The sequence below is a fragment of the Manis javanica genome, chromosome 9 (genome assembly GCF_040802235.1).
Source record: "Manis javanica isolate MJ-LG chromosome 9, MJ_LKY, whole genome shotgun sequence".
Classification (NCBI taxonomy): domain Eukaryota; kingdom Metazoa; phylum Chordata; class Mammalia; order Pholidota; family Manidae; genus Manis; species Manis javanica.
The window spans coordinates 76,964,826-76,988,623 of NC_133164.1; the positions used below are offsets into that span (position 1 = coordinate 76,964,826).

A 23,798-nucleotide genomic window follows, 5' to 3' on the forward strand; every position below is an offset into this window, starting at 1 on the left:
CAAAAATTAAAATAATTACCAAACTCTTCATAGTTGGCTTTTTAAATATTCTTGAAATTCCAGAAAATTGTTATGAGGGGAGGAGAGGAAACTACCCCCCAATATCTCAACTCAACACACCTATTACTTATTATATATTATCTTCCAATATTTTTACATGCACATTTTTCTAAAATCAACATGCATGTAACATTTTTCTTTATTCATTTATATATAGATCTCTTAATTATCATTTTCAATGACACAATGTCATCAAATATTCTACTCTGTGCCTTACCAAAATTAAACATTTCACTCCTGTTAAACATTTGATGGGTAGCTTCCCACTCTGGAATTTTAAATAACATGTCAATGAGTATATTCTTACGATGGCAAAATTAGATTTTTCTTTTTTATTAAAACTTTTCTTAACATTGTTATGTTGCTTTTGTAGCAAAAAGGAGAAGAAATGTCATAACCAATTTGTGGAACATAAACATAAAACTATAATTAAAAAGATAAAACGACATTAAACATATTTCAGAAGTGAGCCAAGTATGTCCTAAAACACATTACTTGGAGTACTTCTATCACTCACAAACTATTTAGGCCCCCTACAAACCAGCCAACATACATAGCAGATGCAAAGATATCTTATTTATGCATATTTAAAGTATAAGCATATATAATCTAACTTAGCTGGGGGTTAAAAAAGTGGAAAGATTGTATTAGTCTTTTTTGTAGTAACCATCTGAAGAGCTTGATGGGAAACACTATGGCTGCTGTGACTCTAAGCATATGCTAAAGTCAGCAGCTCCATTAGTGCGGTCTGGCTCCAGGAAAACAGCTTGTTCCTGAGAGTTGTTTCAGACTGGTCCAGAAAGAGGAGATGGGTGGTTCTGAGAACCATGAAACAAGCAAACTAGAGGGATTCAACATGCTGTGACTCTTAGGAGATTGATGAATAGTAATTACGTTAACACTGTAACTCAGAAGAAACTGAAAGGTCAAGGCCATGATATCTATTAAGAAAATGTCTTGTACATTTTCTACTATTTTATTTAGCCTATCTGCAGCAATCCCTCTACATCTGAGTTGAATTTACTTCTGTATTCCTTTTTAACAACCTTTAGAATTTCCGTGCCAATGTTCTAAGTTATTTCCTACAGGAGTAATTAGAAAGAGAGAGCTAGGGACTGAAAATAAAGGGAAAAGGTAAAATATAAGGCAAAGAAGGTTTCTACAAGGAAGCCTTGGGAAAGACAAAGGTGCTAAAGAACATAAATATGGGGCTATATTCTTCTGACTATTTGAGTAAGGGGTATAGATGTATATAAAGGGACTCAAAAGGCTAAAGCTAAGAGCTATGGCATGAAATAAGAGGAATAATTAAGGTTTTAACCCGGTTAGTAAGAGAAAGTATTTGAGTAACAAAGTTACCAAAGACTTATTTTCACTGTAATCAACCTATTTACTGTTTCTCTAAGATCATGATTCCCAGAAGTAAATGCCTAAAATCAGATAATCAAAACAGTATTAGACATTTAAATAAAATATTAGATTTTTTTTAAACTTTAGAATACACATTCTCTGCAAAGCCAAATCAAGGTATAAACAACCGATTCAACTGTGGGGTTCCTGAAGTCTCCAGTAAGCAAGAAACAGTAAAGGGAATCATACAGCAACCATTATACCATTATACGACCAGAATGTTACTGTTATCTTATTGGTGCGCTGACATTTTACTTGAGTGAATGTTAAGTACACACACACACACCATTAAAATATTATTAAGTTCAACTATGACCTAACATCTTTAGAGCTTTCACCACAAATTCTCCTACCCTAGGGCACTGTAAATAACTAACAATGACAGTTAAAGAGGGGTTGCTATTATTTATACTTATTTGATAACGTAACATAAAAAGAGTAATCTGTCTTTTTTATACACAAATCCTTGTCTGAACAGCAATGTTTACCAGGTCCTACGTTTACTGGTATGCTGCTAGTTTATTCAAATAATCTCTTAACTCTGTTTTTAGAGCATGGTCCAAAAATCTCAGTGACATAAAATATTATACCAACTTCATAATATGTTCAGACTTACATTTGTCCTGCTCACTACTGAGATTTTATTAAGTGTTGAATTTGTTTTTATAAAACGGAGACTAGTTTGTGAGCATTGTTTTTAAGTAATTTGTGGTTCTATTGTAATTTTAAACAACTGTAAATTGCGATTCTATACCTCATATAACATACTCACAATATTATGTATGTGCTAGGTAACTACATTAACACCACCAGTAACACTAGTTACTGCCCTTGGGACTCAACTGGCAGGTGTTGGAACTGTGCTATTATTGTTGCTCCTCACTGAAGTGACAGGCAGAGCAATCCCTGGTGGAATTACACCCTGAGGTGGCATGGGAAACAGTCTCAGATTCCCTTCAAGCTGATTTCTCCTGCATGGTAGGAGAATGGGAATGACTAACACAGAAATCATTAGGCTCCAAAACATACATTTTATTCTATAAAAATGTGTTATGCATAACATTGTAAGAGTAATAATAATAGCTATGTTGAAGAAAATACGATTAAATTACAAACATTTCTGAACTAGTTTTATAGTATTCCCCAAAATTAGCTATGATCAACTTGCCTATGTTCACTAATTCAATGTATAAACCTTATTAAATTTGTTAGCCTCATATTGTCATAAAATGAGTATCTTCTTTTTGACTCTTCATTTTTGTTACTAATCAATACTTAGCAATATCTGAAAAAGCACTTCATTTTTTTTTACCTTTGATAACACTCAACCTGAACAACTTTAAAGTAATTTTTTCCCCAAGGTTCAAAAATCGCAATGATTTATAAACTTCTCCTGCACTCAACAACACTCTGCGCAAAACACACACACACACCTTCCAGCAGCAATAAACTTAATGACGTATACTACATTCTCATATATCATTATCTCCAGAGTTGCAATCTTCTAAAATCCCTTTAATACAGATAAAAATGTATTACAATAAAAAAGTTGAAACACTCTGAAATAATACTTATTGATATCGGGTCATATAACCAAGAGAACTCCATCTTACTTTAATAATGCACTGTCCCCAATCTGTTGTCTCAAAAGAAAATAATGTACATTTAATCATAAAATGTTTTTATACGTAAGACTCCCAAATTCCCTATTCTTGGCAGCCCATCAGTCTTCATTAAGACAAATCAGAATTTTTTGCAAGGTAATATGTTAACACATGTTAGATGAAGGGGGTAAGAGTTGGGAAGCCTCAAACCAAAAATTTTTTTAACTGAACACAAAGTACTGAATAGGTGATAAAACATCATAAATAACAAGTTAATTAATGCTGCATTCGATCCTGAAAGAACACTATCACTAACTGGACATTAGATTTCCTAATAAAGAGTTAATAAAAAGAGCTAATTATTCAGAGAACCCTACTTTGTAAAATACAGTCAATGTTTTAGCATTATCTGCTTCCAACTATCAACAACCCAAGGAAGATGCTGAATGGCTCTAGTATTAGCACTGAAAAGAACTCAACTGAAGACTCTATGGGCCATTAACTTACTGAAATATATTCAGTAGAAGACCTGCTGTTCCCTAGGACTGGGTGACCACACATTTTAGCATGCTTAAGGACAGTATTAGTTAATGCTTCTTGTCCAGGAATAACTATTACTAGCAGTACCTCTATTTATTATAAAATAAAAGGGTTCCTGGATTCTCAGGCCTCTCTATAATCCTAATCAGACGACCATTTCCCAAAAAGATGACCCACACACTTATGATGGTCCAAATATATCAGAATTATCTATCCTACAAGAAAAGATTTCTTTAAATTGCAATAAAAAAAAATCATAAACTCAACTACTAGATTTCTAGGCACCTTTTTTATCATATAAGATGACCACAGAACTTTAATTTTCTTCCTTACATATTCAGTATCAAGGTCCTAAAAAAACCTAAAGAAATCAACACAATAACAACATACCATTTTTTCCCACTGCTTTTAAAACATGTGAATGCCCAAGAACAACATACCTAAAAAGACCCAGATCCTCAAACATGTGAGGTGTGCTTACATAATGTACTTAAATTAAATGCATCTACTTCTCTCTGGGAGGTACAGGAAGGTGGATGAGGAGCTGGGAGGAATTACAGAGTGAGATGGGGTGGTTAACATAAGAAAAACTTAATTAACATCACAAAGCTTAAGACCTGCTGTCTATACCAACTTCAAAAGTATCAACTATAATAGCTACTGTGGTATCTATTGCTTTGGGTAATAACAACCCAAATTCTTCTAAGTTGACTACTAAAGATCACAAAGTCTGATGATCAATTCTTTTAAGTAAATGTACAGGGACCAACTGAACATGGACTTCTCCACTGCCCTGTACACTAAGACTGATACAAAGTATATACACCATCCGAAGAGCGCTGTTCATTACATCTGAAAATGTCACCAGCAACTTCAAAAACTAAATTTTGCTTACACTGACATGCTTTTTTATAACATATTAACAAACTAAAAAAAGAATAAAGGATCAAGTGATCTCAAGAAATTCACTATACATCACAACTATAACCCAAAAAACATATCTTACACTCTATACTTTTTAAAATATACATTACAAATGTAAGTTTTCATAACATTTTTGCTAATCTTGTACATTAGAAATATACTCTCCTTAAATAAGGGAGTGTCATCTTTAATCTATTAGTATAAGCCAGGATTCAGCTTCATGCCGCATTTTATCAATTTAGCCACAGTAAACAAACAAAACTTCATCTAGGCATACACTACCCAATAATGCCCTGATTTCCTACCAGACAAGTTTCATACTAAATTGAAAGTAAACATACAGAAAAAGATTGGTAAGTAATTTTATCTACGGATATCAGAAAGAAACTAAATGTCAAAGATATTACATTTTTTAAGCAATTTTATCAACTCTATCTGCAAACAACACTGAACTGGAAATGGCTCAAAATACAAGTATCAACAGAGTCCTATTACCACATGACGTAAGTGTTAAAAACGAGGTGTTCTATATGCATATAAATAAAGGCTTCATTATTGTTACAATAAAAGTTTTTTTTACATATTTTGTACTATTATTAACCAAGTTAACACTTTGAGATTTCATATTTTCTATAAAGGACAAGATGCAACATGAAACTGATGACCTGACAGTCACAAAATCAACAACTCTGATGGAACTATACCGGATTGCACTCAATTGAAATACATCTCTTAGTAATAAAGATTTCTTGTAGAAACTGTAGGTTAGCACCACAAGAATGAGTTAAGCAGTAATAATAGCGTTTCCAAAAGTGTATTTCACAGAACACCAACTATTCCATGAGAAACATATCATGTTATATTAAATAAGGAAGAAACACTGGGTTAAACATATTTCCTTTATTCAGGGCCCTTAATATGCAAACGTGCAGCATGTTTATTGGTAGACACAGCATCTACATGTAGCATTTTTCCAAACTCCTTTGACCACAGAACCCTTCAAACACTTGGGGAAATACTGCCTCATAAAAATACACCGTGTCCCAGGCCACCTCTTTAACATGCACATTAATCAGGTAAGCCCACCTCTAGGCTATATATACAGACACAATTTTTTGTACTTGTGAATTATAAATTTGAAATACTGACATATTAAAATATTAGAAATCTCATTTTATGTGAAAAACCTGAAATACGAATTCCAAACATTTAAAATTATCCATCAACAAGCAATGGCAAAGCTAGTGAGCCATATGAGTGGCTATATCGAAACACTTCAGCTGGTTCAGAATACCTGCCCATTCTTCGCAAGGTCAGTGTTGGATTTTACATATTTTGAGTCATCCAAGATCTTCAAGAACAGACCCAATCATAAAATGCTATCACTTCCATCAGAAATAAAAAGATATGCATTATCCTATGGGCTGCTAACATCATTTTACCATCCATACTTAACCATTTGAAGAAGTACCTTCAAGTGACAATCAGGACTCCATTCTAATCTTAGCCAAAAGAATAATTTGATGGAAATTCTGACAAAACTAAAAATCATTTTCTAACCCCAGTGCCCAGACTGTGGTCTTGAATTACTTACTATCTCCCACTGAAAAAACCCAGAGCTTCTTGAAAAAAATGGCTGATTCCAAGTCTGCATCTAGATATATCCTGCTATAACAGACATCAAGAAAATGACTTAAGACTAAGGTAAAAGAACTAAGGAACCAACTTGATGAGGCTTCTACTAGCCAATCTGAGCAGCTGAAAAACAAATATGATTAAGTCCACAGGTTTATAACAATGCAGAAAAGGGAGAGAGATAGGGAAAGAGGAAGAAGGGAGGGAGAGAGAGGCTGGTTAATTTTATGTAGTATCAGAGGGATATTTGTGAAAAAACTCATTTTTGAAAGCCTGTAACTAAAGAGAAAGACATCCTTTCTTTATAAACTCCACCATTAAATGAACAGCCAAACACCAGCTGAGCCCATTGTAAGAATGACACAAGGTCACCATTATGCAACTTCAAATGAATCAATGGACTTAAATCATATGTTCTCCATTTCAACTTTATTGACACTTTGAGCCTGATAATTCTTTCTTGTGGGGGGCTATCCTGTGCATAGTAGGAAGCGGAGCAGCATCCTTGGTCTCTACCCACTAGATACTGTAGCACCCCTCCCTGGCTGTGAAGGCCAAACACATCTCCAGACATTAACAAAGGTCTTCTGGGGACAAAATAACCCCTGGCTGGGAACCACTCATCTGCATATTGCACACCAATGGTTGCTAACTTCACAAGAAAACAACCAGACATTATGTGCCTCCTTTAGAGAATTTATCACCACCTAACAAAACAATCTTGTCTCTACCCCACCAGCAAAAATAAATCAAAATTTAACTAAGCCCCTTAGGGTGTAGCAGAGAGAAGAAAAGTTAACTGACACCACAAGGATGCAATCTAGTCTGGGGATAAAAGTCTACAGGACAAACCCCCTTTCTTTCATAAATAACTGGCAAAAGAAAAACAGACAGGGATCTAAAAATTAAGAGTTTTAAGAAACATATCATCCAACAGCAGTAACTGGACTTTATTTTCATCTTAATTCAAACTGCAAAAAAATTTTAAATGACATCTGTGAGACAAATTTGAAAGCTGCCCATATTGTTTGATGTTAATGATATAAGGTCTTAAAGATTTAATGATAGTACTACCCTTAAGCTCCTTTTTTCCCTTTTTAAAAAGTACTTACCTTTGAATTATATATACATTAATAGTCACAAATGAAATTACACTATGTCTGGGATTTGCTTTAAAACAATATGTGAGATGGGAAGTGGTGGGGTTTAGATGAGTTAAGATGAACCACAAACTGGACATTGTTAAAGCTGGTCCTGGGTTTACAGGGGTTTGTTGTATTGTCTACTTTTCTAAGTGTTTAAAGTTTTCAAAATAAAATGTCAGAAGTCATTAATTATCTGACTAATATTCCTTACAATTGGTCAATAGTAACTATACCCACAAGTCCAAGTAACTCAGTTAGAGGAAATACATTCCACAGCTAGTTCACTTAGGCTCAAAATCAGATACTCACTTGAGTACTTTATAATTAATGAACAGACTTTGGTTTACCAATACCTGCTATGAAAAAGTTCCAGGGCTTTTTGCTAGTAGCTTCTGCTAGAAGCTCCATGATGCGGAACTCTGTGGAAACTATTTTCAGTATTTGTTCAAGCCTTTAGCAGATCCAAAACCATTTTTTTGGATTACTATGGGCTATATATACCTATATGTAGTCATACCAGCTACTCTCCTCTAGGTCTTAAAATGGCTAGGCTCAACTATCATAGCCATATCATTTCCATCAATTTCTGGCTTAGTTTCCACAGGAATGAGAGCCACTCTTTGCAGTATCAAATGTTTCGGTTCCAGTCCTCTTCAGATAATAATGTCAAATTATATGTTATCTATAACATAATAGAAGCCCAGATAAAAGGCAGTCAGCTCTGTGTTTACTGAATAACTGTAAAAAATGATTTAAGACTCTAAGTGAGAAAATACCCAAATGTGTTTTTAAAATAAGTCAACCCTTATTCCACTCAACACCAATTCTGGGAATATAGCCAAAGGTAACAAAACTTAAAAAGGTATCTGTACCCCCATGCTCACTGCAGCATTATTTATGATAGCCAAGACATGGAACAACCTAAGTGTCCATCAACGGATGAATAAAGAAGTTGTGGTATATATGGAATATATAAGTGGCATATACTGTGGAATATTACTCGGCCATAAAAAAGGAAGAACATCCCGGCTGTTTGTAACAACATGGATGGACCTTGAGGGCATTATGCTAAGTGAAGTAAGTCAAACAGAGAAAGACAAACACCATATGATCTCACTTGTATGTGAACTCTTAAGAACAAAACTCAGAGAAAGAGATCAGATTTGTGGTTATCAGAAGAGATGGGTAGTGAGGTGGAAAACTGGATGAAGGTGGTCAAAAGGTTTAAACTTCCAATTACAGGATAAATTAAGTCCTGGAGATGTAATGTGTAGCACAATGACTATAGTTAACATGGTTGTATGATATACTTGAAAGCAATTAAGGCAATAAATTCTGAAAAGTTTTCAGCACATGGAAAAAAACTATTAACTAAACTTATCATGGTAATCATTTCACAATATAGGTAACTCAAGTCATTATGTTGTACACCTTTAAACATATATAGTGCCATCTCAATTATGTTTCAATAAAACTTGAAAAAAAAAATTAGTTGACCCAGACAATCTGCTATTCTGTTTTCTTGGTTCCAATAACAAGAGCTATACAAGCTATTACCTTCCTGACAGCCTAGGCAAAAGAGAAAGTAAATTTCAACTGGGAAGCAAAAACATGCCATTGAACTCTAACTTTCCAGTAAAAATATGTGCATTCATCACATGTGCTGTTTTTGGTCTCAAAATCCCTTTAAAAAGGCATTAAAAAATACAATAAATCATTCAGCCAACACCTAATTACCATTCATGGGCTTTTTCATTCGAGCTTATCCTAACTGGGCCTGTGTATTTAATTTGAAAGTTTACTTTTCAGTAGGGCAAATGGCCTTCAGATCATTGCAACAGTCATATCAGACTGTAACCTAAATGTGTTAAACAATCCGATTTATCCCTATTATTATATATCACAAAAAACCTATTTACCTTTCACGTCCCTCCTACATACTACAAAGATTCAAATTTACATTTCAGAAAGGCAATAGGGAAAGTGATCACACCCCATTTTATAGTCAGACTACTTTTTAAACTGCATACATACATCCCTGTCCCCCAAAACTGTATTTGTCCACTAGTCAAAAAGCAACAATTATTTACTAATGAAAAAAAACAGATGGATTTTGACCAAAATCAATAGTGAGCAAAATACCTAGAACAGCAAACCTAGAATAAGCTGCTTGTCAATGTAAATTAAATCTTTTATCCCCAGACTACTGGTATGCAACTGTTGAAAAGTAGTTTACGCCTTTTATTTAATTATAATAATGTATACATGTCTCATTTTAAAAAAGGACTTGAAGTGTTTTAGTGGCAAAAATAAGGTAGAATTCAACAATTCTTTCTTCTCCATCATGTACCTTGTATCTTAAAATATTTCTTCTTGAACAAAATGTTATAAAATGAACAGACAAGTTTTTTTAAACACAAATAAGTTCTTAGTCTTATAAAGCAGAATAGTACTTATCACACACCCAACAAAGGCCAAAAACAGAAGCAAAATTAATCTCAAAGTAACTGAGATGGCTTCTAATTTTCTTACTTACCAATTTATCATTTTCATTGGGCATTTCAAATACACATCTCAATTTAGAATCCATTAATTCATCAGGTTTTGCCTCTTTCCACTAAAAACAAAACCAAACATGAAACACAGGCGGTATGATCTTGACAAATACATACTGATTACTCCGTTATCATTATCTGGCAATGCCACAGAACTTTTTTTATATAAACTTGAAAAAAGTTGTCATCACCATCTGTTAAAATCATACCAACGTATCTAGAGACAACAGGACTTTCTTCTTAGTAAGAGCACTTCTAAATTGTTTCTAAGAAATACTATTTTAAATTTCTTTCATTCTTGAAATTAAGTCAGGATTATCTATAATGAAGAGATTTTTTTTAATCTTAAAAATCAGATTTCTCAACTGAGAACTCAAAAAAAAGACAAAGTTCAAAAAAAATTCCCCAAAATAAATACTGTTCAACTTCTATACTTACCACAGCTTCCATATCTGAAGTGTTTGGTGGAGCAAAAATTGTCTGTACCATAAACTTGTGTTTACTCTTCTCATTGGGATCATAGTCAAATGGCTGTAGCATTACTAAAGAAGAAGGACACATTACTTTGTCTTCTGCATTTGCTTGCTTCCTATTCCTATTATCTCAGTCACTAATACACAAATTTGAAGAAAACCAGGATGGATTCAATAAATCTAACACTGGATTTTTTATTTTAAGGATCCAGAACAAACTTTACAGTTTCCAGTTATTTTTAAATTATCCACCTAATTTGCTAAAGCCTTAACCCACAAAATAAACAAGGGCTATTTTAAAAAATAAATATATGAGTCTGTGATTGTCCCCTCTAAACTTAAGTTTGGGGAATTTTTCAAAACTTTGCCAACATTATTATAATACATGTATATAAACTCAGATTAAATCTAGTAAATTGCCTATTAAAACAAGTTTTAAAGTTAGGTTTCATGTTAGTATTTAGTGATAAGGTCTCAAAATTAGATGACAATTGGGATATTTAAAAGGAGAAATTCTAAAGTAGCTTAAAAACTATCATACATTAGTGTTCTAATTTTCAAAAATAGACTTTAAGTAAACACCTATTCAGGAAGAGTTTATCAATTTGTTTAAATCTGATTCTAAGAAAGTATATAAGGAAACAGTATATATAGCCTTGTGATTTCTACAACTCTTCTAGCATCCTATTATACTCAAATTATTTCCTAAACATTTGTGATTTTCAGTAGCCTGTAAGAGGGTTTAAGAAACCCCATGTGATTGTAAATCATGCTAAATTATGTAATATAAATCTATTAACAAACTATAAAAAGATAAAAAATTATATAGAATACATACATGGTACTATATAAATTATTCCCCTAGTAGATTTCTATGCTATATATATCTTACATATATGTATGTCAACACTTTCAAAACGACAAGTGCAATTAAATAAATGCAAGAAATACCAATTACATAAGAAAATCTTATTTCTAAGGTATGTCTGAAAGGTTACTAACTCCCGTCATGCTTAAAAATAATTTTTTAAAGGACCAGATACATAGCAACAGAAAATGCACAGGATAAATGCCTCAAAATCCAGACAAAACGCAATAAATTTCCATTAACACCCTTTACTGAGCAATCACTGTAGGCTAATCATAATCACTAGAAACTAGATAAAAAGAAAACTTAAAATGTCATTGTGACATGACAGTCATACTCTAAGGCTACAGACCATATACCAAGAGGAACACAATCTTAAAACATATGTATAAATATGCAAATTAAAAGAATAAATCCTCAGAACTAAGCGCTAAAGGAAGAAAGGAAAAAAAGAAATAAGCATGTAACACAGAGACTCAACCAGGGGAAATTGCTGGAGAAAGTGCATTTGGAGTGACTCCTTACATGGAAAGGTGGGTGCTGTGCTAAAAACTGAAGAGCCAGTAAGTTCTAACTGGAAGACAGGAATCTGAGGGCATGCAATGCAAATAGTAACTAGTGTCTGGAGTTTACTATATGAGAAGGTACTTTGAAAAATACAAATTCTCTTTAGAAACATTAATACAGTAAAATGCTCCAGCCATCTAGAACCCTCAAGGCAAAAGTCACTCTGAATATTTTTAGGGGTTCCTAGTGATAAAAATTTTAACTATGTGGATAGAAATAATTCTATCTTCTTCCAATTTAGATACAGACTTAAAGATTTAGAGAGCAACTTCCAGAACACACATACACTCATTGCTTAATTGTCTTGTTTCAGCAACCAGAATGCACAGTCATTGCCTTATTGTCTTATTTTCACTGATCTTGCCAATGAACTGACAATTTGGACAAACATGAAAGCATTTCTTCTCTATGGCCACAATACTACAAAACTCACTAAAAACATCTTTTTCTAGGGCTTCCTACCTCTGAGTTTTGGGCTGTTCCTCCTGATGGAGGATTCAATGTCACCAAGAACTCTGAATAAGGTCTGTCCTTTACTTCCTGTACAGTCAGGTTCCACTTCTCAATACTCTTAATGGAGTCTGGGCCCTCATTCTTTGTATAATTTGTTATTTTTTAATCTGCTGTGGACTTGAAAACCAGAGAACTGATACAGAATTATCATCATTTTAGGAATACTTTTCAGGATCACCCAGACATGCTTTGCTTTTTTAAAGCATACACATGCCTATGCCATGCCTCTAGAGATTCTGACCTGAGGCCCATATGTGGTCCTGCTCCCGCGTTACTATGACACATAGTGGGAGGTGAGAACTACTGCTAGAAAGTAGAGAGAGTTAATGGTCTTTTGTTAAGTCTGAGAGGTTCTCCTGTAAGATACACTCTCACATTTGATTCCTATTTCTCAGCTATGTTAGATGACATTGTTAAGGAGTACTGTCTTGTAAAGTCTGAGGGAAGAAAGGAAGTATAGAGGGCATTTAACCATGGCACCAGCACAGACTCCACAGCAGAATGAAGCTATCTATATATGGAAGGAACCAAGCATATACCTTGAACTAAAAGTAAACACAAAAAATAATACTAACTGAAGTGCAGACCACTGTTGGCATTTACAATGAAAGGAAGAAATATTCTAATCTGATACAATCAGCAAAAAAGTCACTGTACATTTTTAAGTGTAAGATTTAGAATTCTTCCGCAGTTGCATGCAATATCTAACACAATAGCTAGGGCTCTGAATGAGAATAATCAATCACAAAAATAATGTAATATCTCAAAGATAAAATAATAAGGGCAAAGATTGTGGTAGTGAGCTGTAAAAATAAAGAATGAAAATAAAAGTTTTAATTGACAATAACTGCTAAGAAACTGACCAAATATACCCCACCACAGGGGTGAGAAATTTTCTGCAATAGTTTGTATACTGTAAGATAACAGAAGGACATCACTAAAGCTAAAGCCAAAATAACTCAAAAACTCTCCCTCCAGATGAAATCCTATCAATTACAACCAAATTAAACATAATTATAAAATGGCAAAATTCAAAATTGTGTAAATTCAGGACATGATCTGTTACCTGAAACAGTCACAGTCAACCCTGGGTCAATAATTCCACTGTTGGGCCTCACACAGTACCGACGAGGTGCTGTAGTCTTCACTTTGAAACACACTTTTCTATCCGATGGATTTCGCAACTTAAGATTTGTAGTGACTACATCTGTGAAGGGGCCTGTAAGTTTAAAAACCAGAAACAGGGAAAAAATTTTAATTGGATTCACATACACGTAAATAGAATTAAAAACAATGTATATAACCTCAATGAACCTGTTTAAAATATGTATTGAAGTCTATGTACATAAACATACCAAATGACAGAACTTCTCTCCACATGGTAGACTTACCAAGTGAGTTTTCTTTTTCCTTCCTTACCATATTTAACAGAATTTTTACATAAACATTTATTATTTCTATAATATTGAAATTATTTTGGAAGTTTCAATTCATGAAATACGCCCACAATTATATTCTTACAGTATGCTCTTACCTGAAAAGAATCAGGATTTTCTGGTGATCAGCAAACCAGTGCCAATCTTCAAAGTCATTTTACTAAGGCAACTGCAAAAATCTCTCTATATGAAGACACTGCACACAATTACAGTAATGCTCTTGCTTCACCTCAATTAAATTTGGTTGATTGATTCATTCATTTATTCACATATTTGTTAAGTGTTTATTATAAGCATTGTGTCAAATGCTCTAGATAACAAAGTTTTTGAGCTTTGGTGATACACCCAAACAACATAAAACTGCAAAATAACCAGAAAGGATCCAGTACTGCTGAATTAAGTCCTAAACCAGTATACCTCACTTTTTTTAAAGGTAAGGGAAAGAAAGATTACAGTCATTTTTTCTCTTGGCTAAAGAAAAGCCTGTGAGACATCATGCAAATTAATTCAGACAATAAAATTAATACCTATTACTTTGGAGAAAATAAACCTAAAAATTAGTTCCAAAGAGAAGCAATAACCACATACTCCTAACTAGTCCAAAAGCAATTTTAAATGGTTTTCAAAAGTCAGTTTTAAGTTGTATTTTAAAAAAGGAAGGTTGATATCAAAAACAACTACTATAAAAAGACTATTTAAATAAACGAGAATAGCATGCCTTTAAAACTTAAAAATACTTAAAATATGGAGCCCAGATTCAGAAAATTCTCCACTTCTGTCAGATAAAGCTTACCATTTTGTTGAACACTGGATATTATCTAAGAGAAAGGCTTGAAGGAGAATACACACAAACGAAAAAACAGGCGTTAGGAAGAAGAGTGGAGATGAAAACATACAGATCTGCTTAAGGCAACCAGAGAAAAAGAAACAGACTTCAAAGGCAAGGCCATTAAAGGGTACTTATTTTAAGGCCTAAGAAGTGAAATGATTTTATCTTACGCTTGAAGTCTGTGAGCTGTAAAATATTTTCTAACAAAGATTTGAAAGTAAGATGAGAGGAAGGAGACAGAAATGAGAGCATATTAGAAGAAAATATAAAGGCAGAGAACCAGTTACAGAGAAGAAATTTAAAATAGTCATTTGAATAAAGAGGCATGAATGTTTTTTGGGAAACAAAAGTACATATAGACATATATGTGAAGTATGATCTTTTGAACAGCCTGTTTAAATTTATGATGTAATTATTCAACTTGTATATTATTTTACACCCTTTGTTGCTACTTCAACCCCAACTGCTTGCATTTTTTTTTACAAGCAGCTGGTTAACAATGCCACCACATGTTGGCACAGAGGAGTAAAGGAGCAAACTCCATTCTGTCCATTTTGCTACAGAATACACAAAATGAATGGCTAGAGATCCATTTTAAACTAGTAATTGTAAGAATACAGTAATTTATCTTCCATTTGTCCTATGGTCCCAAGCACATAAGCCAGTGGGAATTATGTCTGGGCTTGCCTGGGGCTTACTCCACCTTATCTCTAAACATCCCGACCCTTCTCCAAAGCAACAGGCCCAGCGGATCCACCACAATAAAAGGCACCACACTGCTGCCCACTCTCTCTGTCTCTGCTCTCTCTGTCCCACTGTACTCTCTGCTGCTCTCTCCCCCTGCCCACCCCCACCCCCATCTGTCTCTCTGCTGCTGCTCTCCCTCTCTCTCTCTTTCTCCACCACCCCCCCTCCTTCTGGGGCAGCCACTCTCTCTTTCAGATAATAAAGTCTCTTGCGTGGGCCCGTGTCTCCTGAGTCATTCTGGGTAAGGAGGGTCACGGAGAGATACCCTTTCATTGGTGCCGTGACTCAGATGAGGTTCTCCCATTGACTTTGCTCTTCCTCCAGGAACCTGAGCTGCTTTGGGAACCCTCACTGCCCGATCCTCCTCCACAGGCTCACCATCCATTTCCCCGGTCGCTCGTCTACTCGCCCAACACCGGCCTTTGATTTGGTGAGTCTCCCCTTCACGGTCGACTTAAATGTCCCTTTGGAACCTGGGAAGTGACCATTGAGTGTCCAGCACCCCCAAGGGCTCCTCTGGGACAGGGGCACCCCCAACCACGACTTTCAGAGTCACAGTTGATCCCCATAGTCGACCCTTCTCTGCCTCCCCATGGTGAGAATCCTCATCCACTGAGGTCCGGTCTCCCTTTATCTATGTATCTACTCGACTTGAAAACTCCTGGTACCAGGTACCAAGCCTCCCCGGCATTTTCGCCTCGACCCCACAGTTAGAGGTGGTGAAGACCCCCTAACAGTGCCTGGTCTTCTCCACGACCTTCTCAATCGCTCAGGGACGCCTCAGCGACTTCTGAACGGTCTTGTTCTCACCATGGGATCTGGCCCCTCCATTCCCGCAGATTCACCACTAGGGTGCTTACTCAATAATCTAAAGCCCCTCCACCTAACTCCAGACCTCAAACCTGTTCACTACTGTAATGAGATCTGGCCACAATATCCCTTAGACAATCAGTCTAAATGGCCCCCAAATGGCTCTTTAGATCCTAAAATTCTCCGCAACTTATACAACTTCTGTGAGCGTACAGGCAAATAGAAAGGGATCCCATATAACCAGGCTTTCTCCTACCTCTGAACTAAGCCCTCTCTCTGTCCCCCGTGCAATCCTAAACACCTACTACTTGCCTTAAAGTCCACACCCCTAAGCTTTTTTCATGTTCCCAAATATCCTCAACTGCCTATAAAACTCCTAGACAATGCACCACCACAGGCTCTCTTGTCCCCTCCTGGCTCATGGCAGGAGCTCTGTCTGTCCTCTCACTGTATCATTACGTCTCAATCTGTATGTTTGTGTCTAAGTGTTCTACCAACAGCAGTGTCACTCCTAATACTTGAATCACTACTACGTCTGTATTGATCAACAAGCAATTGAAGGTGCCCATTCAGATTCTACCTACATGGATATTTTACTTTGTCCTTATTTCAAAATGTTAAAACCAGTCAACCCTATTCAGATAACTTGCTTTTCTCTTAAATTCAGAATTATTTGTTGTGAGGCCACAAGCATCTGACTACTTCATTGTCTTCAGTATAGTCATGCCCAGCACTTACACACTGAAATAATATTTCATTACAAATGTACTTTCTTTTTATTTCTCCTTTGTGTTACAGTTAGGGCATTAAAAATGGAATTATGTATGTTGGTAGGTAATTTTACACGCATTTGAATTTCATTCCAGGATGATGAAAAGGAGCATTACAAAATATAAAAGTGGAGTACTTTATCACATAGGGTTAAAAACCACTGTAATATATCAAAATCTCCTGCTTTACTAATTGCAAACTTACCCTTGCAAAATTTAGGTGGCTAAACAGTTAGCAGAAACAAGGAAATGGTTACCTTAAGTCAGGATACAGGTTAACTTTGCAGGGAAAGAAGAAGATAATAACTGGAGTGAGAGGGTACAAGGAAGCTTTCTATAAGGAAGGTTAGTTATGTTCTACTTCTTTTCCTGGGGAGTGACTACATGGGTATCTAATAACCTTTTGATAATTCTTTAAACTGCACATATTTTTCTTTTATGCCAAACAATACAAGCTTTCTCTTTTTTTTAAAGAAAGGTTGAACCTTGGTATAACCTAAAAAAACTGAAACAACAGTGAAAAGCAGTTTTGATGAAAAAGTGAAATTTGACGAAATTTATGTAGAAAACAAATACTCATGTTTTGAGGATTTCTAAAAATCCCTCTTAACTGAGGAAAATCCTATTATCTGTCCAATATACATGCTTAGTTTAGTATTTAGAAACAATTACTGAAATAGTCCATTTTAAGATTACCTGTTAGTTAAGTGTACAGTCACTGATTATAAGTGCCATCTGATAGACTATGTTAGAGCAAAATTTGTTTCTATATTCCATATAAAGCAAGAAAATCCCACACAACACAGGTTACATTTACTTGCACTTCTTTTACTGGGGGGGGAGGGGGGAGGAACTGCAATTAAAATAAACTACCTATTAATTATATTTGGGTTGTCCTCCTTTAGTCTCCCTTTTAAATAGCTACATTTCCTGTTACTAAGTAGTCTGTCCCAACTTCACTGAAGCTGTCATTGCCAGTAAGCCTCCCCACCCCAAATTCTAACATTCCGAAATGTAACATATATAAATATGGCCTCTGTGTAAAAAAATCTTAAGTTTGAAAAAGCTTAGAATCTGAATTTCAAAAATGCAGGAAAAGTTTAGGGAAGCTTACCCAGAAGGATGTCCCAAGTGGAAATGGCCTGCTTCTTTTGCCTAAAGTATTTTTCCAGCATGAAAACACCCTTTATATTCAGGCTGCATACCTAAAATGCTAGCACTGAGAGAAACAATTTCCTTTTAAATAGTGGGACTTTTATTCTCCATGCCCCCCAATCTTAAAAGGAACCCCATTACCCCAGTAAGCTAAAAAGTTAAAGGTAGGACAAGTCTGACTAAAAATTTTTTAATGGTTATCTTCATCCATATTTTGATATGAACTGTCATTAAAGTTGTCTTGAAATGCCAAGCTGAGTTCAGTTGCAAGGAAAATTGAACTGGGAAAGAGAAGCGGAGAGAGCAGCTGGCTTTTCCCCCAGTATTTTATTTTGAAAAACTTCATACAGAAAAATTCAAATAAGTGTACAGTGAACAATCATATATCCATTACCTAGATTCTACACTGAGCAATTACTATATTTTCTTTGAGACATATCAATCTATTTATACATCTATCTGTCCATCCATCCTTTCAATACAATCCAAAGTAAATTAAAGATTATCAGTATGCTCACTCCTCAACACCTCAGCATGCATATCAACTTAAGTTCAGTATTTCCTTACTCTAAAGAGAATCAAATTGTAATACAAGATGAGCAGTAGTATATAGCATGGAGCATTTCAGAAACAGAAAAGGCCTCTGAGAGGCAGCTTAAGAATACAGGCAATGTACATGAACTTCATGAAGTCTGTGACATCCATTAAGCTCGCTACTCAGAGGCTGGTTTGGAGATAATTTTCCCTGGGTCTCTAGCATTTCTGCATGATTTGCAAGCGGGCGCACTGGGAACTTTTATCCAGACAACTTTTTTTAAGGGATGTACAGAACAATGAACAGTCTTGGTAAATCATCTCTCTCCTGAGGAGAGAACAGTTTTGTCTATTGTCCAGTATAATAAAGATAAGGTGTTTCCTAGAAAAAAGATCAGGCAGGCTTCCAAGCAGCCCATTAAGAAAGATTCTGGTTCCCTACAAACTAGGTTTCTCAGCTTTACACAAACCCACATTGTGCGGGTAGCATCTGCCTGAACTGAACCTCTCTGTGTTGTCCCCATGGAACATGAGGGGGCATGGGAAATCAACACGAACATGAAGCTCAGGCTACCTACAGTGCCGTGAATAATAAAGTCCTTTTTCTCTCTAAACCCAGGAATTTCATGTCTTCTACCAACACCCAGAAGATTGCAGAAGGCTAAATTTTCAGACCCTTCAGATCTTAAAGAGTTGTTTCTGAGTTCTTGGGTATGAGGTACAGACTGAGTCAGTGCCCTCTGGAAGATTAATACCACAAAGTGCAAGGACCCAAAGCATAAATCTTAGAAAGAGAAAGATTTCTGACCACACAATGCACACAGCACATTATCTATCCCAGTCCCCCAGAAGTTCTTGCTTTATTATTTATGTACATGTCCCCATCTCACCCAACTATAAACTCCTTGAGAAGAAATATTCAATTCATCCCTGAATGAACTGGAGAAATCAGCACAGGTCTTAAGAAATAATAACTGCTTAGTGCGTATTTGTGAGTAAACATGCACTGGAAGTAAGGTCAAATAGAGAGATTCTTTTTAATCAACACACAACAAAAAACATCAGAAGTATATATGTTTTGCTTCAAATGCTAGCACTCTAGGTCTTCATAAATAATCCATTTCAACCATTATATTTTTACTCCCTCATACCTTTACTGAAATAAAACAGGCAAAAATCCTAATGAGGAAGGCTGGATGCTCAGTTCAAATACACAAGTAATTTATCTGTAGCAATGTAGGTGATGATTACTTCAATGTCTCCAGAAGTTTTGGCACATTAACCACTGCATCAATGATTATAAACAGTATTCTATTTACATTAGGGTAATACTGCTGCAAGTGAAATATATACTGTATAATAGAGATAATGCCTACAGAATTAATTACTATACAGAATTTCTACAATAACAGCATGGCAGCAGTAGAAATGGTAAAAATAGTGCGAACAAGATTTTACAATAGCTAGCCTTTATTGGACACTCTTCATGTAGCAAGAACTTTGCATGAGTTACATCATTTAACTATCATAACAAGCCTATGAGGTAGATACTTTTATTATTTATTAACCCACTTTAAGAGGAGTTAACTGACTCAGACTAAAGTTAAAACACTCATCCAAGGTCATACAACTACAAAGCAATGGAAGTGGGGAAGTCAAACCAAGTCTGTCTGATTCCTAAACTCTCAAAATTTCTACATATATTTTATGCAAACTACCTAGCTATAGCTGTTTCCTAATTTATAAGTGTTCCAGGTAATTTTTGCAACACTAAAGCATGAAACTGCAGTCAAATCAGTAATATATGGGAAGGATTTTTTAAATGGATATATCTTGTCTTTCTTTTGGTCCCATAGGTCAACAATCGAGTATGTCCTGAAACAAGTACCAAACATGGAGAAAATGTTTTTACATCCAAGAAAGCCCTAAGCAATTGTCATCAATAAATTTTTAAATGACATTTACCCCTTCTGTATTTTTTTTTTCAAACACACTGAAATCTCAGACTTAAATATAAGTTCCTTGAAGACTGAATATGTGTTCTGTTTGCTGCTATCACCAGCAACTATAACCATCTCTGGCATAGTAGGCACCAAGTAAGTATTATACTGTACAAATATCATTGCACAAATAAACAAGAGTTCCACTTTCTGGGAAAAAAAATGAGTCAATTCCATTCAAGATTTTAAAAATACTAATTAGTAAAGTATGGATCTTGAGATTAATAAAAACCAGACTTCACTATTTTACTTAAATCTCTAATATTTGAGGTAAGCTTTACTTAAACCCTTCCCATAGTATATATCAACAATTTCAGAATGTATCTTGAAAAATCTCCCAAATCTCCTTAATACAGTAGTGTGCTGTCATTTAAAAAGTGAGTTTCCCACTCCAAGGATTTACAGTCAGAGGTTACAAACAGGCAGGAAGTATGTCTTCTATTTCTTCTGTAACACTTTCAAATAATGTAGTAATGTAGTAGTGTTCTGAGCATACAGTTAAACACTATCCATCACCTTTACATGAAAAAATTCCTAGGTCAAAAGTCAAAACACTTCTCCTCATTCTTTTGTAAGCCTTTCAGGGAGGGGAGACTAATATGTGTTACTGATGTTATATTATGATTTTTATAAAAAGTGTAATTTGTGCTAAATTAAAAGTCTTAATATTTAGAACTATCAACTAGGTGACTGTCCTTGAGCAAATTACTTAACTTCTCTAGGACATTCTAACTCCTTCATCTTGGCAGTAATAGACAAAAATGACCTCTAAGACTCCTCTCAGCTCCAAAATTATGTGACATTTTAACTTACTGCCTTAATTAAGAATATCTTCTACTCTACAGTAAAATGGCAGGTAATTCAATCCTAACTATCACAGCCTTACTGACATTTTCTATAAAGCTACTATAAACATTTTAGGACTTTTTCAGACCTTTTGATACATAGGCAGCTCACTCTGACTCAAACAATCCAGGTGACAGTCTTGAAAACAAGAGGGAAAGAATAAACGATAAAGTGTCCTTACACAGAAATAGAGCATTCTGATTTGTAACATCTTTATATAAATTATGTCCTTCCACTGTGTAATCTTCTAAGAAAAAATATGTGCACACACATAAAAATTGAAAATGTCTGCTTTCAACATTAACATTAAATGTGCATGTTACTTAATTTAACGTCTTTATTGAAACAGAGCTCCCTATCTGAGTAAGTGCTCCCTATCTGAAGAGTTTAGATTTTTTTTTTTTTTTATCTACATGGGAGTACGATGCAAGGAAATAAAAGAAAAATGGGTATTTGGGAGAACTTAAAATGTTTCTACTACTACCATTTATACATTTATAGATCTAAAGCTCCTTAGATGAGAAGCAAAATACTGGTAACCTGAGAAAATGATCACAACAATATTAACTTAAAAAGTATAGGATATTAATGTTAATAAGCAGACTTATTCAGAAAACAGAAATATATAAAATGTTAACAGTAGTTATTTATAGGTGGTATGATTGATTTTTATTTGCTTTATATTGTTATATCAGTTTTCTTTCTACATTAAGAGTTTATTTTATAAGCAGAAGGGACACTTACATGTGTTTACGTATTAGCTTATTTGTTCATAAAACCTTTTATTTGTAAAGTCTTAGGGGAAAAAGCTGAAAAGATTCAGAAAACAACTTTTGTGGATTTTGTTGTTATTGAGATATTTTGCACCGGGAACCATACTCAGAAAACAAGACCAAGGGATTCATCTTCTCCATTAAGGTATAAAGGTAAAATTTTCTCAAAATGAAAACAAACTGAACAGGAGAAACACACTCTATGACATAAAAGGTACCCTACACCTACACCTTTAACGGTGTGGCAGTCACTCCAATTCATTATCCAAGTACTAAAGTAAAAATAAAAGCATATATATATATGAAGCATATAGTTACGAAATAAAACAATCAAAATATAGGCCTATAAAAAATCTGTCAAAACTATATTGCAAATTGTTTCAACATTTTATAAATTGATACACAATCTTATTTTAGTTTCAAGTATACAACACAGTGGTTCATGATTACCCGTATTATTAAACCCTCACCCACACCAATACAGCTACTGTCAACATAGAAAGATGTTAACAAAATCATTGGCTGTATTCTCCATGCTGTACCACTATTCCCATGACTGACCTACATTATGATTGACAATTTTTGTGCCCTTTATCCCCCTCACCCGAACCCCTTCCCTCATTGTAACCACCTGTCCCTTCTCAGGGTCTATGGTCTACTGCTGTTTTGTTCATTCTGTGCAAACTAATACAGTAAAATCCTCTCAAATTAACAATTTTTTAATTAACATACCTATTTTTTTAAATGGTAACAAATCGAATTATATCCTTAAAATGCTAAAAGACACATAACTAAACTTCTCATTTATTTAAACCTGAATTTTAAAGACAGTGCCAAACGTTCATGATTACTCTAGTTAAAGAGAACATTCCAAATGCCAGAGGACAGCAGAGAAGCAAACTATGGTATAGTAACAACTCGTAAGTCATCAAAAATGGTATCTATGTGGATGTTTCTTCTCTAGAAAGTGTAAGACACTGATCTAGATTATTTTTCTAAATAGAAATATGTGGCCCAATCATAAAATTGAACATATTTTCACAAATTCTGAAGTCCAATTTACAGCAAGGGATTTTTTATTTTGAACAAAATTATACCTGAGTTTATTACAAAGGTATAAACAATCTTCAAGACACAGGAAATGAAGTATAGCTGGCCTCACAAGAGGTTACATTCAAGAAAAACTGATTCTTGGAACCACAAGATCTCCTGCCAGCTTTTCTCTCCGTCTTCCCTCTCAACTAGTTGCTTCTGCTTGCACACGGTCCAAATTAGTCACTGCCTCTAGGTTTGTGTGACCTTAAAAGTCTAAAGCCCATCACCATCTCACCATAGCTGGGCTTAAAGAAGAGGCATTATAACTCTGACTGGTTGGTCATCAACACAAACAGTGAATGACCTTGAGTTAGGTGCCCACTACTGAACCAATCAATGAGCACTGTTTCGGGCAAGTGGGGTCCTATAAATTTATCTGCCGCTTATAACTATCTGCCCATATAGTCTATCAGCAGGAGCCATTCTCAGAGAAATAATTACTTCTGAACAAATCTACCACACGTCTCACAAGACACCATTAGCTAACTGATGCCAACAATATGAGCTCA

At 34.9% G+C, this 23,798-nt stretch overlaps 1 protein-coding gene across 1 annotated transcript in view; it reads right to left on the bottom strand.

Moving 5' to 3' along the window:
• VAPA (VAMP associated protein A) overlaps window positions 1–23,798 on the bottom strand; it is a 53,036-nt gene that overhangs the window by 21,094 nt on the left and 8,144 nt on the right. The window contains exons 2-4 of the mRNA XM_037001057.2: window positions 13,361–13,513; window positions 10,312–10,415; window positions 9,855–9,935 (exon numbers count right to left, since the gene is read on the bottom strand). Of these exons, the coding sequence (XP_036856952.1) occupies window positions 9,855–9,935; window positions 10,312–10,415; window positions 13,361–13,513 (338 nt within the window). The remainder of the gene's footprint in view (window positions 1–9,854; window positions 9,936–10,311; window positions 10,416–13,360; window positions 13,514–23,798) is intronic.